The 15,918-nt window shown below is 37.0% G+C and overlaps 1 protein-coding gene across 1 annotated transcript in view; it reads left to right on the plus strand.

Moving 5' to 3' along the window:
• The first annotated feature begins 7,670 nt into the window (after nucleotides 1-7,670).
• Bbox1 (gamma-butyrobetaine hydroxylase 1) overlaps nucleotides 7,671-15,918 on the plus strand; it is a 42,082-nt gene continuing 33,834 nt past the window's right edge. Inside the window, exons 1-2 of the mRNA XM_051183798.1 lie at nucleotides 7,671-7,948; nucleotides 9,107-9,221. Of these exons, the coding sequence (XP_051039755.1) occupies nucleotides 7,730-7,948; nucleotides 9,107-9,221 (334 nt within the window). The 5' untranslated portion in view covers nucleotides 7,671-7,729. The remainder of the gene's footprint in view (nucleotides 7,949-9,106; nucleotides 9,222-15,918) is intronic.

Raw genomic sequence — 15,918 nt, forward strand, 5'->3', positions numbered from 1 at the left:
TAAATAAATCATGACATCTCTCAAAATCAAATATAAGAAATAGCTCATGGCTATTTTCTGCTCCAAAGGATATATAGGCCCAAAGCTGTAGCTTCCTTTATTTGATATGTTCTGTGTGGTTTGGTACCCAGAAGATATATAATAACAGAGATTACTGAACTCAACTCTGATGACTGAGCGGCCCCTGAATTAAGCTTTGTGTACAGGGTAAAGAAAGAACATCTATATCAAACTCCAGGAACATGTCATTCACAGCCCTGTTGAACCATCAGGCATCTGGAATAGGCTCGGTTTCTGGAATGTAGTGGATCTGATTGCTTCTTGGCAGCTAGTCTCTTCCAATTATGTTTGGCTTAGTCTGATTGTCAAATTACTTTGCAATCCCCAAACTGATTCAGGATGTCTGTAGAAGAGACAGCTCTGTCTACAAAGCTGATTATCTGTGATGGAAGGAAAGTTCTAATGAAATTTTTTTGAAATGTTCTCTGAATAATCCACAATCCAGCTAAAAGGAAGGCGATGCATACTATCCCTTGGCCCTTTGTTGAGCCAAAAGAGCCAAAAGTAGCACACTTCTCTAAAAGTCTGGTCAATAAAGGCTAGCCCACAGTTGTTTTGTTCCCTTGATGCTGCTCAAGAAAAGATATAATTAAAAACATAGGACTTCTCATAATCAATGTATGAGGAGGCTCAGAGAATGTAAAATCTCTTTTGTACTGTCATCCCATCAGTAAACAAGAGGCTTCACAACCTCAGTTTTTACTGAGTTATAGTAACTCCACTGTGACGAAGTGAATGTTTCCTTTTTACCAAATATGAAGGATATTTTTGAATGAAGTCTGGTACTTTAAACAAGATAGCAAGCAGAACAGTGACCTTCTTCAAGAGCACCAAGTGGTTTTTCTAATGGTTCCACAGAATTCGTTATTTGTGTGAGGATACAGTCAGGAATGATCATATGCCAAACAAGTTAAGATTAGAAATAAATTTTAACAGATTTGAAGCCCCAAAATTAAAAGTCTATAGGTGGTTGATATCATGAGTTAAAGTATGTATTCCAATGATTTTTAGCTGTTATGTTATTTAGGCACTATGAGCACAACCCAGTCAGCAGCAACTTTTCCAAATACAACTGTATGATTTATAGATTGAACTATAAGTGAATAATATTTCTAAGCCCCGGTGATAAAAAGTTTGGAAAAAGAAAAAACCTTTTTCCTACTCCTTTCTCCAAAAATAAAATGTCTGATGGTGAAGTTCACTAAGCAAAGACCTTGAGAATGAGCCACTGTTTTAATAGTACCATATTAATAAGCTGTAATTATTCCCTGGAAGATGATATGAACATACGTTTTCCATGATGCAATCATATATCAAAACTACCCTGAGGATAATCAGTGGAAATTCACAGACATTGACATCTGATGTGTCCATGGTGTTCTCTCTGATGCTAAAAAAGTAGCCGGTGGGGTCAGTGATATACATTATTTCCCTTCATAGTTACTATGACGTTCCTGCATCATGTTGTCAATCCACTTTAGAGAATTTTACTCAAATTAGTTATTTGATTTCTGTATTCTCTTTTATTATAATAGACTTTTTTCACCAAGTGCAACTACACCAGACTAATGAACATAAGTTTGAGGTCATCTCTCCCACTAAGGGAGTGGGGCAGGATAAACCACAAGGATATCTCTTGCCTCCATTTGCCTGTATGGCTGTGTATCTAACAAGGGCACTGAAAACAGGAATATCGCAGATCGTTTCTTCCTGGCTCTAAGAATCCTAGTTCTAGCATTTATTTTATTTTTAAGAGCAGTACAAGAACTAAGTTTTACAGTTGTTTCCTTTTTCTTTCCAAAGACAGCAAGAGAAACTGGTGATAAATTTCAACATATAAAATTAAGAAACTGAAAACACACCTATTTCTGAAGTTGGACAGCATCAAGTACAAGTTAGTTGTGTCACACAGAGTTCCCAGGTAAAGTTCCCAACCCTGAGAGTGGCAGATAATTAGGAAGGGAACATGCACATGGTAACACTGTGGAGTGAAAAGAAAACTCCTCCAACAGATAAGACGCTGCCAGGAGCAAGGGCTGTTTTACAGGCCAGGCAGGACTGTTCTTTCCCACCACGCCTGATATCATGTTTCATAAGCTAACAATTCTTTCCTAAAGAGAACCAAAATAATAATAAGCATAAAATAATATTTTCTTTTTATAAGTGGAGTGTCTACTGTTTTCCTTTTCTTCTTGGAAACATAATAATGTGTCACTAACCAAATTCCCATGATCCTTTCCTAAGTTCAATTGTAAGTTGGATGAGTTAGAAACAGAGGTCAACAAATCTGTGTGTAACAAGCCTGTGGATTTTCAGGAACTTTTCTTCTTAAATATTTATGATTGTTAATAGCCTTTTTATTTTTAATGTTTTATATTTACCCCAATAAAAGTTTGAAGTTAGCCAAGGAAAGTTAAAATAGGGAATGAGTTGCCTGCCTCACCATGTTTTTGTTTGAATCATCATTTACATTCATCGGGAAGCTAAGAAGACTATGAATTGTAGAAATGTCCCACCAAGTTCCTACATAGACATCCAAATTGTTTTACTTTAGTAAAACCTAAGTCCTGGTGGTTTCTCCATGCCCTCCCCCAGATAACCTCCATTCTGGACAATGCTCATGTTTCTTTAATGACTGGAAACACAGTTTTACCTGTGTTTTACCTCTAGAGTCCAAATACTCTAAATAGACGAAAAGTAAAAGGGATTTAGAAAAGATAGATGGAAATTTCAAAATAGCCTGGAATGAGATTGCTACATGTTGGGACAGATGTCTGCAGTTCTGATCACTTCACCAGTGGATTTTCTCAGGTTTTGTTGAAGTTGACAGCAAGGCATAGTGCCATTTCTAAATTTAGAAACCATGTTCATCATGATGGAAAAAATCTGTACTACAAGACTATCCATTAAGTAACAATGCTTCATATGCCAAATGGAATAGCTATCATTTCAATCAGAAAATGTTAAACAGGAGCCCAGACATGGCTTGGCACATAAAAGAGATTACTACTCTATCTGAGGACAGAAATTACATTCCAGGACCTAGACATCAGACAACTCAAAATACCTGTACTCCAGCTCCAAGAGATTTAACGCCCCCTTCTGGCCTCTATGGGCATCAGCACATACACTTAAATAAAGATAAATCATTTTAAATGTAATAGAGATCACCTAAGCTTAGAACACATGCGAACGCACATGAAACCTGGATGATGAAACAAAATGAGAATTTTTTTTCATAAGGTAGACTCTAATGTCATAGAAGAGTCTCCAAACTTTTGACATTGTGACACAATCTGCTGGCTAGTTGTTTGCCAACTTAACACAAGTTAGAGTCACCTGGGAAGTTGGAACTTAGATTAAGAAAATGCCCGAGGGCAAATGAGTGGAGAATTCTCTTGATTACTGATTGATGTGGGAGGGCCCAGGCTACCCAGGCAGATAGTTCATATATATATATATATATATATATATATATATGGAGAGAGAGAGAGAGAGAGAGAGAGAGAGAGAGAGGGAGAACAAGCAACTGATCAGTACTGATCAGTGTTTCTCCATTGCCTGTGCTTCAGTTCTTTCCTCCAAGTTCCTGCTTTGAGTTCTTGCCCTGACATCCCTTCATGTTGGATTATAAGATGAAATAAACCCTTTCCTCTTCAAGTTGCTTTTGGTCATGGGCTTTTTCATAGCAATCGAACTATCTAGATGTATACCTACCAGTGGAATGGCTGAATCATTGGCAGTTCAATTCTTAATTTTTTGAAAAGCAGATTCTACACTATTTTGCTTAATAGATGTACCAATTTATACACCTCAGTGTTCTTTGTTCTCTTTATCTTTGCCAACACTTAATACTGATTGTAACAAGGGCAAGGAGATTTCTTATGGTTGTTTGGGTTTGTAGTCTCTGAACATAATTGCCCATTTGTTCACAGACATCCTATCCATTTTTCCATCTTCTTTTTGAGAAGTGTCTGTAGTGTCTGTGCAGATCCTGTTATTAAGGGAACTTGATTTCTTCCTGACACATAAAATTTTTGTATGGTTTGCAAATACTTTCTGCCATTCTAGTAGCTTTACAGTTTTGAATCTTATGCTTCAGTCATATATATATATATATATATATATATATATATATATATATATATATATATATATATGATCCTGGCACTTATGGCTTCAGTCTTCTTCTATTTTGAGATGATCTTTGTCAGTGTTCTGGAGAAGAGTCCAATTTCATTTTTCCAATTATGGTGTTCCAAACACTATTGAAGAGACCATCTTTTCTTTATTGAGTGTCTTGGAAATTTTGTTAAAACTATATTGACATTAGATACATGGATTTACTTCTGGTCTCACCAGTTTTTCAATTTTCATGTCAGTGCTGTGTTATTCCTGTCACTATAGATTTACAGTGTATTTTAAGAACATGTGGTATGATAATTCCACTCTTTCCTAGTTGGTTGCTTTGACTATTTAGAAACTGTTCTGCTGCCATACAAGTGTCAAGAGTGACTTTTCTGTTGCTCGGAATCATGTTATTGGAATTATTACATACATTTCACTGAATCTATAAATCATTTTAGTACCATGGGCATTTTAAAAATACTGAATCTCCCAGCTTATGAATACATGCTATTTCTTTTCACTTCCTATAATAGCCTTCAAATAATTTCGTAGTTGTCTTAAAGTTTCATCTCTGTGGTTAAATTAATCTCAAGTCTTTTCATTGATGATGTTGTAAGACTGTGCTCTTATATTACAAATATTCATATGCTTGTTCTGTATCCTGAAAACTTACTGTCTCCTGTTAATAATGTTCCCTATATTGAACCAGCCAAAATATTTCCCTGGCCACATTTATATAACACACACTAATTTCAGCTATGGGGGAAGTTGGAAATGTAACTATGTCCCAAGTTTATACTGAAAAATCAATATTACATTAGTGAAGAAGCAAAATAAGGTAGAATCGAGATGAGACACATAAAGCAATATCAGTCACAGATCCTTACAGAGTAAGTTAAACGATGTTCTCTAATGAATATTGACACCATACTTTGTAATCTTCTCCGTTTCCCTTGTGATATAGAACTTCATGGTTATCTTCATATCTTCTAATACCATGTCTACAAAGGAGATATTATTACACATGAGTGCTAATTTTTCTCAATACCCAAAGAAGTAAACTGCCTCAACACAGCACAGCATACCACTGACTGGAAAAAAGGATGAATGAACTGAAAGAAGACAGCTACACTATAGCTCTTGGCCAGAAATGTCCATACCACTTTTATGTGTGCCCTTAGCTCAGAATAGCTGTTCTATTTTGAATGGGGTTTAAAAATCAAGAATACAAAAGAGAAATTATATGTATCCTATCAACCTAAAAGTCTTTCGCTCCTTTTGTAGAAACTATTTGGTGACTCCTGACAGGGATTTAAAAATTGTGATATTTCTCTCTTTTGTAAAAGAGTTTATTTTTCTATTTATTTATTTATTTATTTATTTATTTATGGGGGGGGTCGAGACAGGCTTTCTCTGTGTAGCTTTGGAGCCTGTCCTAGCACTTGCTCTATGCTGTTCAGGCTGACCTTGAACTCACAGAGATCTGCCTACGTCTGCCTCCTGAGTGCCAGGAATAAGGCATGCATCATCACTGTCTGGCTGCCCCCCCTTTTTTTTTTTTTTTTTAGTTTAGTTTAGTTAAGTTTAGTTTTAATTATGTGCATGTGTATATACCTATGAATGGGTACGTGTTGGTAAGTGCAAGTTACAGGTTGTTATGAAACACCAGATGTGGGTGCCAGGAACTGAACCATGATCCTCTGCAAAAGTAGAACACACTGAGCCACCTCTTTAGACTCCCCCACCCTCCCCATCTCTCTCCTTGTCTTATCTGTTGCTTAAAGGTCTAATTGTGCTATCTCAGATTGCTGACTGGAACCACCACTGTGCCTGTGGGAATGCCTGCAGTCTTCCCTACCTCCCATATGGAACCCTAGTGTGCAATAGGAGCTAGTTCCAGACTTGCTAGAGCTCTCTTCAAACTTAAGTACTAAATTTCCAAGTTAAACTAAATTATAATTTTAATGAGTAGTTTGCATAGTAATGCTCCCCTGTCATTAGCATTTAAGAAAAGCTTGGGCATGAGTACCCAAGCAAACACATGCATCTGAGGCCCAGCAAATTGTCTCTTCTGTTTTATGGCTAGGTAAATCCAGTGTGTTTGAATTAAACAGAGAAAGCAAACTTTCCTGTCTTGACTCAAGTCTATAGTCAGAATAAATCACCAAAGCTATTTGATTTGTGAAATAACATGCAACACAATCACCTACACGTTAATTACTTAAATACCATGAAAGGACTGTAACTTTAATATGGTTTCAAAAACAAATGTCACCAAGTGTCTTTGTTTTCCGTGGGGAGTCACTAGTGCTCCTGGTGCCTGACACACTGAAGAGGATGTATGAGCAGATTCTGTGCTGTGTGTTGGTTTTGCTCCTTTCATCACATTTTGCTGTCCTGTCACCTTCTGTTAGGATAAAGGTGTCAATGCTCCTATGAAAACACTTAAAGCGTTTTTCATGTAAATTTTATGTTATATTTTTACTGAATTCTACTCTTTGTACACATGTTGAGAATCTCAGAAAAAAAAATATTTGCAGAAAGCTTAGTCTATAACACTATCATTCTACAGGTCGGGTATAAGCTCACTAATTAAATAAGGATTGATACTGAGTTGCCAAGTGCAAGTAGCGGTGGCTCCTTTCTTTTGCTAGATTTCTTTTCCTGTAATTATTGAATTGCTACAAATTTGGTGGATTTTGTAATGAAAGGAAGTCATACATTCCCAGTCAAAATGTAGATATGTAAAACTACCCTGTAAACACTCAAGATAAAGTAAGACATTCCAAATAGGCAAAGGAAGAAAATGTCAGTAAACAAACCCGGTAAGCTTTTTGAAGGACTTCAGTGTTTTGATGTTTCAGTAAGAAAATGTACTGCACAAGTAAAAAAAACAAAAACAAATAATAGATTAGAAATAGCACCATATTCCGACTCACACTACTCTTTAAGCAAATTAATTGCATTCTTAGTCCCTTGGTGGTCATTGGGAATCATGGAAGCATGTTTTGTTTCCAAAGCCAAGTGTAGCTGTCATCAGTTAAAACAGCAGAGATGTGAGCTGGGACTAAGGTTCACCAGTAGAGTACCTGTTTGGCCTGTGGGAAACCCTGGGCTTAACCTTCAGCCCCACAAAATCAAACCAGGGAGGCAAACATTACATTTTCCATTTGTGGAGCATTTTTTCCGCAGCCTTTCTACAAACTTGGTTATACAAATGGTTTTGTCATTGGTTCTCACTTTATCATCTAAAATTTCTGTTAAAGAACAAGAAATTCTTTTCACTGGATTCTGATGTAGCATTTTTACCCTAAAACTAGTCACTCTGTTTCTGTTTACACCATGTGAAATACTCTGATCAGAACAAAGTTCCCAGCATTGTTCAAACCACAGGCTTACACTGCTAAACAGATAGCAAAGGCCAGAGTCCACTTGCATTATTGCACCGGTCAGACTCAGGTACAATCTGCCTTTCTAATACTGTCAACATTGACTTGTCATCGCAGGTAGCTGGTAGGATTTATCTTCAAACATCAGAAACATGCACTGTGCTATGCTAAAGGCAGAAGCAGTGGATGGCGCTCATCTGATGCAGATCTTTTGGCACGATGGGACAGAGTCGCTCTACCCGGCGGTATGGCTGAGAGACAACTGTCAGTGTTCTGAATGCTACCTGCATTCTGCAAAAGCCCGGAAACTTCTCCTAGAAGCTCTCGATGTGAACATTCGAATCAAAGACTTGTCATTTGACAGGAAGAAGGTAATTATCTCTAGCAATCTACCCCTTCTGTTTTGAGTTAAATCAAAGCCTAGGTTATAATAATGAAATCAATTTTCTTTAACTTATTTTACATAGAACAAACCATCTCCGTGGACATGTTTGTACAGCGTTTGGTAGAACAGGCATACTCAGTGGAAGACTGCTGTTGCTATCACGGCTTCGGTGTTTTCCTTTCCCTTCTGAATATGCATAGTGTTTATTTTAACTGAAATGCAATTATATCACCTGTGTCCTCCCTTTTCCTTCCTCCAACCCCTCCCATAGCCCCTCCTTCTCTCAAACTGGTGGCCTCTTTTTCCTTAGTATTGTTACATATACATATGTACATATAAATATATAAATACAGCCTTTTGGTATGTTCTGGTTTCTCTTCAAGTGTCTTTACAAATCTTTTCTGTACAATGTTTTGCCTTTTGCTACTACCATTTAATAAAATATGTAAATTTGCCTTTTTTGCTTTTAGTGGCTAGCAGCCTTGAAACACAATCATGCAGTTTATATCATAAAAAGCAGTGCTGGTCCTTAGTTTGCTCCTCCATCAAGCTAGAAAAGTACAGAAGCTGCTCACACAAATGTCAGAATTCAGTGAGATAATCTGGGAGGAAATGTTTCTCACAGTGCTTGGCATAGAACACTCGCTCAGAAATTACACTAATTAGTGCTATTTATTCAAATTATCATGTAGGTCTAGAAGAAGTTGTGTCCTAAGAGCACCACTCTCAAAATCACAGATGTGTCAATTAATCATCTTTCTTCCTTACTTCCAAATTCTCTCCAGAAGAATAAATGTGATCAGAAATCCTGTCCTTTCCCAGTTATTCTGTCCTCTCAGCTTGAGTTCTCTATACCCACTTCTCAATCTTGGTAGACATTCCCTCTCATAGGAAGTTTGAGGATCACATACTTGAAGTATGTAAAGCATAAATGTTGGGTTAGTAAATTCTGTTTTTTACATATCTTCTCATCAGCCTTAGGCACCAGAAGTAGACCTTTGGCTTGTGGGGGAAATGGAAAGTAATGCTTAACTGATTTCTCTAGTCATTTTAAATAACATTCAAAAGAAAAGCAACTTCAGAAAGCAGAAGTGTATAACTGTGCAATGTACAAATAGATGATAATTGTTTTCTGTGTTATAAGGTTTATATCACATGGCCCAATGAGCATTACAGTGAATTCGAAGCTAATTGGCTGAAGAAAAGATGCTTTTCCCAACAGGCCAGAATAAGACTCCAAGGAGAATTGTTTTTACCAGGTAACATTGCCATTGTTTTCTGTCTATACTAAAATCTTATAGAATTATTTGAAGAGAAATGATATTATTTGAATTGGATGTATCTACAGGGCACTATTTAATGATCTTATCACACATGCATATATTACAAAATGGTCAAACCAATGTAGTCAGGCTTCATATCCCTTTCTCACTTTCTAATGATTTGCACAGGAGAAAATTCAAACCCTTTTCTTGGTTAAAATAATGCTGCAATTTATAAGGAGTGCTTAACATACTAGTAACACAGATAATTTGGGCAAAACTGAAAAGAAGATCAAAGCAGATGTCAACATACTAAAGCACTAGCAAGAAAAAGGACAGTGGGCTTGAGTCTGTCTCCTCTAAAGTTAAGGCTGGAGTCCAAGAACTTCCCTCCATGCTCTCTACAAAGAAGCAGAATAAACCAGAAACAGTTCATCCTTCTTAACAACATCTGAAGTCAGAACAGCCCAAACTCAACAAAGCACAAATTCCTACCCTGGTGTCCATCAAGAGATTGTTTGAGTGAAGCTATGAAACAATGAGTGTGGATGTAAGCCTGTTTCTCTAGAGAACATTTATATGGGTCCCCAGAGGATTCATGAGTGGAAAAATGTTTAGAGATAGCAAAAGATGGAGTCAGTGGCAAAGGGGGACCTTATCTGTCAGATAAAAGGTAAAATAAATGCTAAAGACAAATAGGTAATTTAAAATGAAACTTCTAAGAAATGTATAACACAGGCCACGCAGAAACATTGGTAAGGGTGGGAAAGTCAGAGATTTCTATTTTTCTACAGATTATTATATATGATTGTGCAGGTCAAAGGCAAAATCTAACATACATGAGTTTTGCCTGTCTGTTGGAACCCTGATTTCCACAAGCACACTAGCCTGGTACATTTACCTGAATCATCTTTCCACTGTCAACATTTATCAGACCACCACCCTTTTCAGGAAGTGACCACCTGGGTGAATTCTATGCCACCTCTTTGAGGAACACGCTTTAGTCCTTTAGTAAAAGTGGTTCTTCCTTACTCCTTCCAAACCTCACGAGTGATAACTGTCTAGGGTTTTCAAACTAGTCTTACAATCGTTCACTGGAAGTGGAGATGTTACTTATTAATCAATCAACTTGCCAGGCAGCTTTCCATTTTCTTGTGGATATCAATAACAAAGTACCATAGTTTCTCCTTCTCTTTAAGGACAGACTAGTCTTGTCAAGAATTAAATTCCTCTAAGTGCCTGGTTTTAGCACAGTGACAGCTGACAAGGATATGTTCCTCTGCTGTATCTAAACCAAGAATCCATTCCCCTTTATCTAGCTCTGCTAGGTGGCTAAAGATAGATAAGTTATGCAGGAAAATTATTCTTCCTACTTTCCTTCAAAGAACTTATTTCTGGATTCTTTGAGTGGTCTCCAATAATGTAATTCCATAGCCATTGTCTGGGTCAAATGGCAATATGTCAAATATGTTTTCTGATATTTCTTTTTCTTTAACTCTGCCCTAGTTTTATAATCCATTTGGATTTGGCTTTCATTGCCTTCAAATTCTTCTCTGTGTCATTTCAGGAAATAAAAGTCAACTTTTTTTATTATCACAGCTTAAGCTTTTAAATGCTGGAAGACGAATGGCCACACCTCTGCCATTAATATATCCTGACAAGTGAAGTTTTTATAGCTTACATTACTCAGTACTATCAGGCAGTAGCAAAGTGGAAATAATAGTACCTTCCATTAAGTAGTGGAAAAAGATGGTCATGATGACAGCTTGTGAGCATGAATAACCTAAGAAACCTGGCTGCTAGGTAGACACTGGGAAATATTTTAGTGCTTTAAAATTCATTTTTAAAATATATTCACAAGCTGTCCAGTTGATGGGTAAAGACGTAATTGATGGGACATTTTTAGAATGCTGTTTGCATGTGTTTTTTTCCTGCTCTACTGTGTGTTTTCAAACATTACTACTCCAAAGCATGTAAACAAATTGAGTTCCATTGATGAAAGCACTTTGCTGTTTAGCCCCAATGTTTTAGTCCTAATAGCAATGTCCCTCCTCTGCTTCTTCCTTTGGAATGAGGACCATGGTGCTTAGAAAATCTGGCATCCAGATGCATACCACTTTTCTTCTCTTATCACAGGTTGCCAAACACAAAGTGAAAGGTTAAATGACAGTCCAAGCTGAAAGGAAGATGTGGAGAATAATCTTTCCCCCATGGATGTGCATTCAGCTGCACAGACATGTGTCATCTATTTTGTACAGGGAATACCAAGGTATAAGGAAATACCAAAGTGAAAAAGGAAGCCTGGACAAGTAATACGCTGAGTTCATTCAGACTGTGTGCTGAAGTTAATGATGACATGAAGCAAAGAATATGTAGAAATGATACTCACACCGAGTTTTTGAGGAATAGTTTATCAGGCAGAGAAAGAAAGAAGAAAATCCTCACAGAGAAAGGGGCATGCAGAAAACCACAAAGTAAGAAACAGAAGTATGAATTCAGGAAAGTACAGTGTGCTAGTTGTTGATAAAGTTAAAATTGCTAAGCAATAGAGGAGACGTCAAAGGCCAAAGTAAGAATTAGTTTGCATACACTACTTGGTCCATGGACTGAAGGCAAGGATGAGGTGTTTCCAACACAGAGTTCAAGTACACCTACCATTCCACTCATCTCTCAGCTGATTCTCTGTTGACAAACTATACAAATGAGTTCCAGACCTTTACGGGTTTCAGATGATTGCTGCAAGGTTTTCCTCTGTACTGTACACATTTGGGTTTGTCTACCTCCTTTTGATTATATTAATATATTATCATAAGTGCCTCCAAGTCCATGAACACCTCCTACGCTTTGATTTTTCTTTTATTATAACCTGTCCTCTGACCTCCACATGGCACACACATGACAAACATACCATGTACACACAAAATAATAATAAATTTAAATTTAATTTAATAAAATATGAAGCTGTTACATAATCATATTTTAACTTCCACATAAAATTTGACATACTTACTTATTCTATCTTATTTTGTGAGCTTTAAATTTTTCAAGACTTAACTGACAGAGATAAAATGAAAACAGAAATGCTACATAGTATCAGCATATTACTGGTTTCTGTCTCAGGGTTTATATTGAAGAAACACCATGATCACAGCAACTCTTATAAAGGGAAACATTTAATTGAACTGGTGGCTTACAGTTCAGAGATTTAGTTCATAATCATCATGGTGGGGATCAGAGCAGCATTCAGGCAGATATGGTGCTGAAGAAGGAGCTGCTACATGTTAATATGCAAGCAAAAGGAAGTGAACTGTCTTCACCAGGCATGGTTTGAGCATATATGAGACCTCAAAGCCCACCTCCACGGTGACACACTTCCTCCAACAAGACCATACCTACTCCAACAATGCCACAACTCCTAATAGTGCCACTCCCTTTGAGAACTATTTTCTTCCAAACCACTACAGTTTCAAAGTGAATGAATCCTTGTTTTTCCTACCTCTTTGTTGCTAAAGTATTTCACATTGCTCTATGAATTTAATGATACTTGTTATTGAAAACAAGTTTTTAAGAAGAGAGAACTTAAAGAAAATCTCTCCATTGACCCAGCTATTTCATTTTTTCTGCAATGAAAATTAAGAACATTGCACACCAAAAATCATTTAGTCTCAACTACAACTACACATGCCCCTTTTATAGCAGATCCTTTACTTTGCCATGTACTTCATCAGATTTTAACTCCTCAGTCCATAGCTAGGACCTCCTCTTTGTTTGAAAAGCAAAAGTCCCAAGAAGTGAAAAGTCACAGGTAAAAGAGCCCTCTCAAATGGGCTTACCTTTCACATAACAAGAGAACTGCACAGAGATAGTTTTCTTAAGGAGAATTGTGTGTTTACTTCATTTTCTTATAGTGCCAGAAATATATTGGTTTGTTGCAGAGAATATTTTTGCAAAACTATGTCCACAAGTAAGAATCATACATGTATGATTTTCTTTTTAGTCACCAGAAAATGCTCATAGCACAGTTGTCTAACTCATATGATATAAGCCAAATCCATTTTTTAACCAGATGTGGGAGTGTGTGATGAAATATGGATACTTGTACCATCTATGACTATTTTTATCTGCCTACTAAGCTTACTGTATTTGCTCTGTCATCAAAATAAGCTGTTATCAACATATCTTACCAGCTCTACTATCAACTCTATGTAGAATCTACTGATACTATATGACCTTTTTTCTGTACCTCTTCTCTCACTCCCAGGCCACTCCTTCATATTCACTTGTTTAATCATTTACTGTACAAATCAGTGAGATTAAGTGTTGGCCTATTTAACTCCAGCAATAAATGAGGCTAATAAAAAAATTAAAACTAGTTCAAAGAGTAACAAGGTCAAGAATTGAGTAAAGAGCATCTGCACTAATGAACACCTTTCCTATTTCTGTACTTGCAGTGACCTGTGTGACCTATGTGACACTACACATGTTACATTAAATGGTCATTATCTACTCCACTAGATAATTAAGTCTAGAGAAATAGCCATTTCAGTCACTAATTTGGCTGACTAAATATCTGCCACACATTATGTATTTATTCATTCATCATCCTAATGGATGATTTTTGAATAACAGAATCCATACAATGGGGTTGAATATACAATAGGTAAAAAAAAAAAATGGGAAAAGGCTTTACCCCTTCGGCATTTATATTTTTGTGGGGAAAGAGACCAAAAAAAAATGTACAGACTTATCTGTAGTTCCTTAAAGAGTGATAAGCACACAAACATAAACAAGTTGGTGAGTGTGGTGGTGAAAGTAGATGAGATTTCCTTCCTGAATTCTTGTATTTTTTTTTAACTAAAATGAGGAAAATCATCTAAGATGAAAATAGAGTAGGAAGTCTGGAAACAAGACTAGAGAATGTGAGAAATATCTAGAAGAGTCTGTGTATTTTTTTAACTATAGACTCCTGGCTATCGATTGAAAGCCATCACTCTGGTCTGTTTTCATGGAGACACATTTAGGACTTGAAGCTCAAAGGCAGATTCAGTCAAGGCAGTAGAGCCTTGGCACTGTGTCCTTCACTGACATTATCTCATTTTAGTTTCATAGCTTGGTAGATTATTTTCATGCCATGTTTTCTAGATAGAGGCTGAACAGAGTTTCTTGCTTCCCAAATTCCATGCAGATGGAAAGCATTTAACCCAAATTGACCATTCAAATCTCAAGTCATTAGCTTTGACACAAGGTCTCTATCAAATGAAACCTGTATCATCATCTCTAGGTGAACTTGTGAATTTTGCAGTGAACCAGTTTCATAAAAGCAGTATGTGAATAACAGAGGGAGAATATTCAGAAAACATTCAATTCTTATCTTTCTGGTTAACAAGAAAGCTAATATGAGCCATGAAGTTAATGCTGCCAAAAGAGATATGAGCTCATTAGTAAAAATAAAGCAGTGAGCTCACTAAGGTGGCATGGATCAGGCCATTTACAATTCTGTTCCATGGAGGAAATCAGGGGACATTCACACATCCAAAGGAAAACAGAGAAGGCTGCAGGTGGAGTCTCATAAACCACAAAGCAGTATGGGGAGAAAGAGGCTTAGTCACCTTAGAGAAATAGCATAGCAGCTGCCTTTATGACATCTCTAGGATGTATATAGTCTCTGTGATTCTAAGTATACAACTGGAGTTTTAAAAGAGAGGTGGCAGTGCTAGAGAGATGACTTAGCGTCAAATGTGTTTCCTGTTCTTCCAAGGAGCCTAAATTCAGTTCCCAGCTCCCAAGTTAGACAACTCACAACTGTAACTCCAGCTCAAGGGAATCAAACACCTGCTTCTGGCCTTTGTGGGAAACCATACACATCACACAGACACACACACACACATACACACACACACACACACACATAATTCTTCAAAAGAAAGGTGACAAACTGACTATGCTTCCACATAGGGAGGAAGCTTGAGAAATTAGATGTTTATCTGCAGTAAACTGTTCCATACATATATGTGTACTAGGCAATTGAGAACAAGACAGTGTTCAATAACCTTATTGTGAGAATCTTCCATGATAGCCACAGCAAGGAGAGAGTTAGATGGAATTACATCCTTTGGAGTTGATTTCTCTTTAGTATACAACTCCTTTCCTGTGTCTCTGGTCAGAGAGACTGGGTGTTCCTGTTCAGACACAGGTTAGCTGTGTGATGTTGGGCATTTTTCTAGGCTGTAAGTGGGAGTAATGATAGTTCATATATTATGGAGTTATTTTAAGGGCTTTATAAATTATCAGTGTCTAAAGCTGAGGCTTAGAAGAGTTTCTGGAATCCTAAGTGCAAAATCTTACATATGCTATCTTACTGTTTTCTGTGTTGCATTCTCCAGGTAGGTAGCCATTCTTTGTCAAAGGTCTATTGATATAGAATATTTTAGCATCATAAAAATGGAAATGTGTTTCTCTCCCAGAAACTTAAACTTGCCTAGTAGCCTCATTTATATACTCACATACAATTCATTCTAGACTTTAGAGTTGGACTGGAAAGATGGCTCAGTTCTTAAAAGGTCTGACTGCTCTTCCAGAGAACCAGGATTCAATTCTCATAACCCACATGGTGTCTCACAACCTTGTGTAACTCCAATTCTAGGGGAGCACATACATGGTACACTTACATACATGGAGAGAAAACATTTGTACA

This window comes from Phodopus roborovskii, unplaced genomic scaffold (genome assembly GCF_943737965.1).
Source record: "Phodopus roborovskii unplaced genomic scaffold, PHOROB, whole genome shotgun sequence".
NCBI lineage: Eukaryota > Metazoa > Chordata > Mammalia > Rodentia > Cricetidae > Phodopus > Phodopus roborovskii.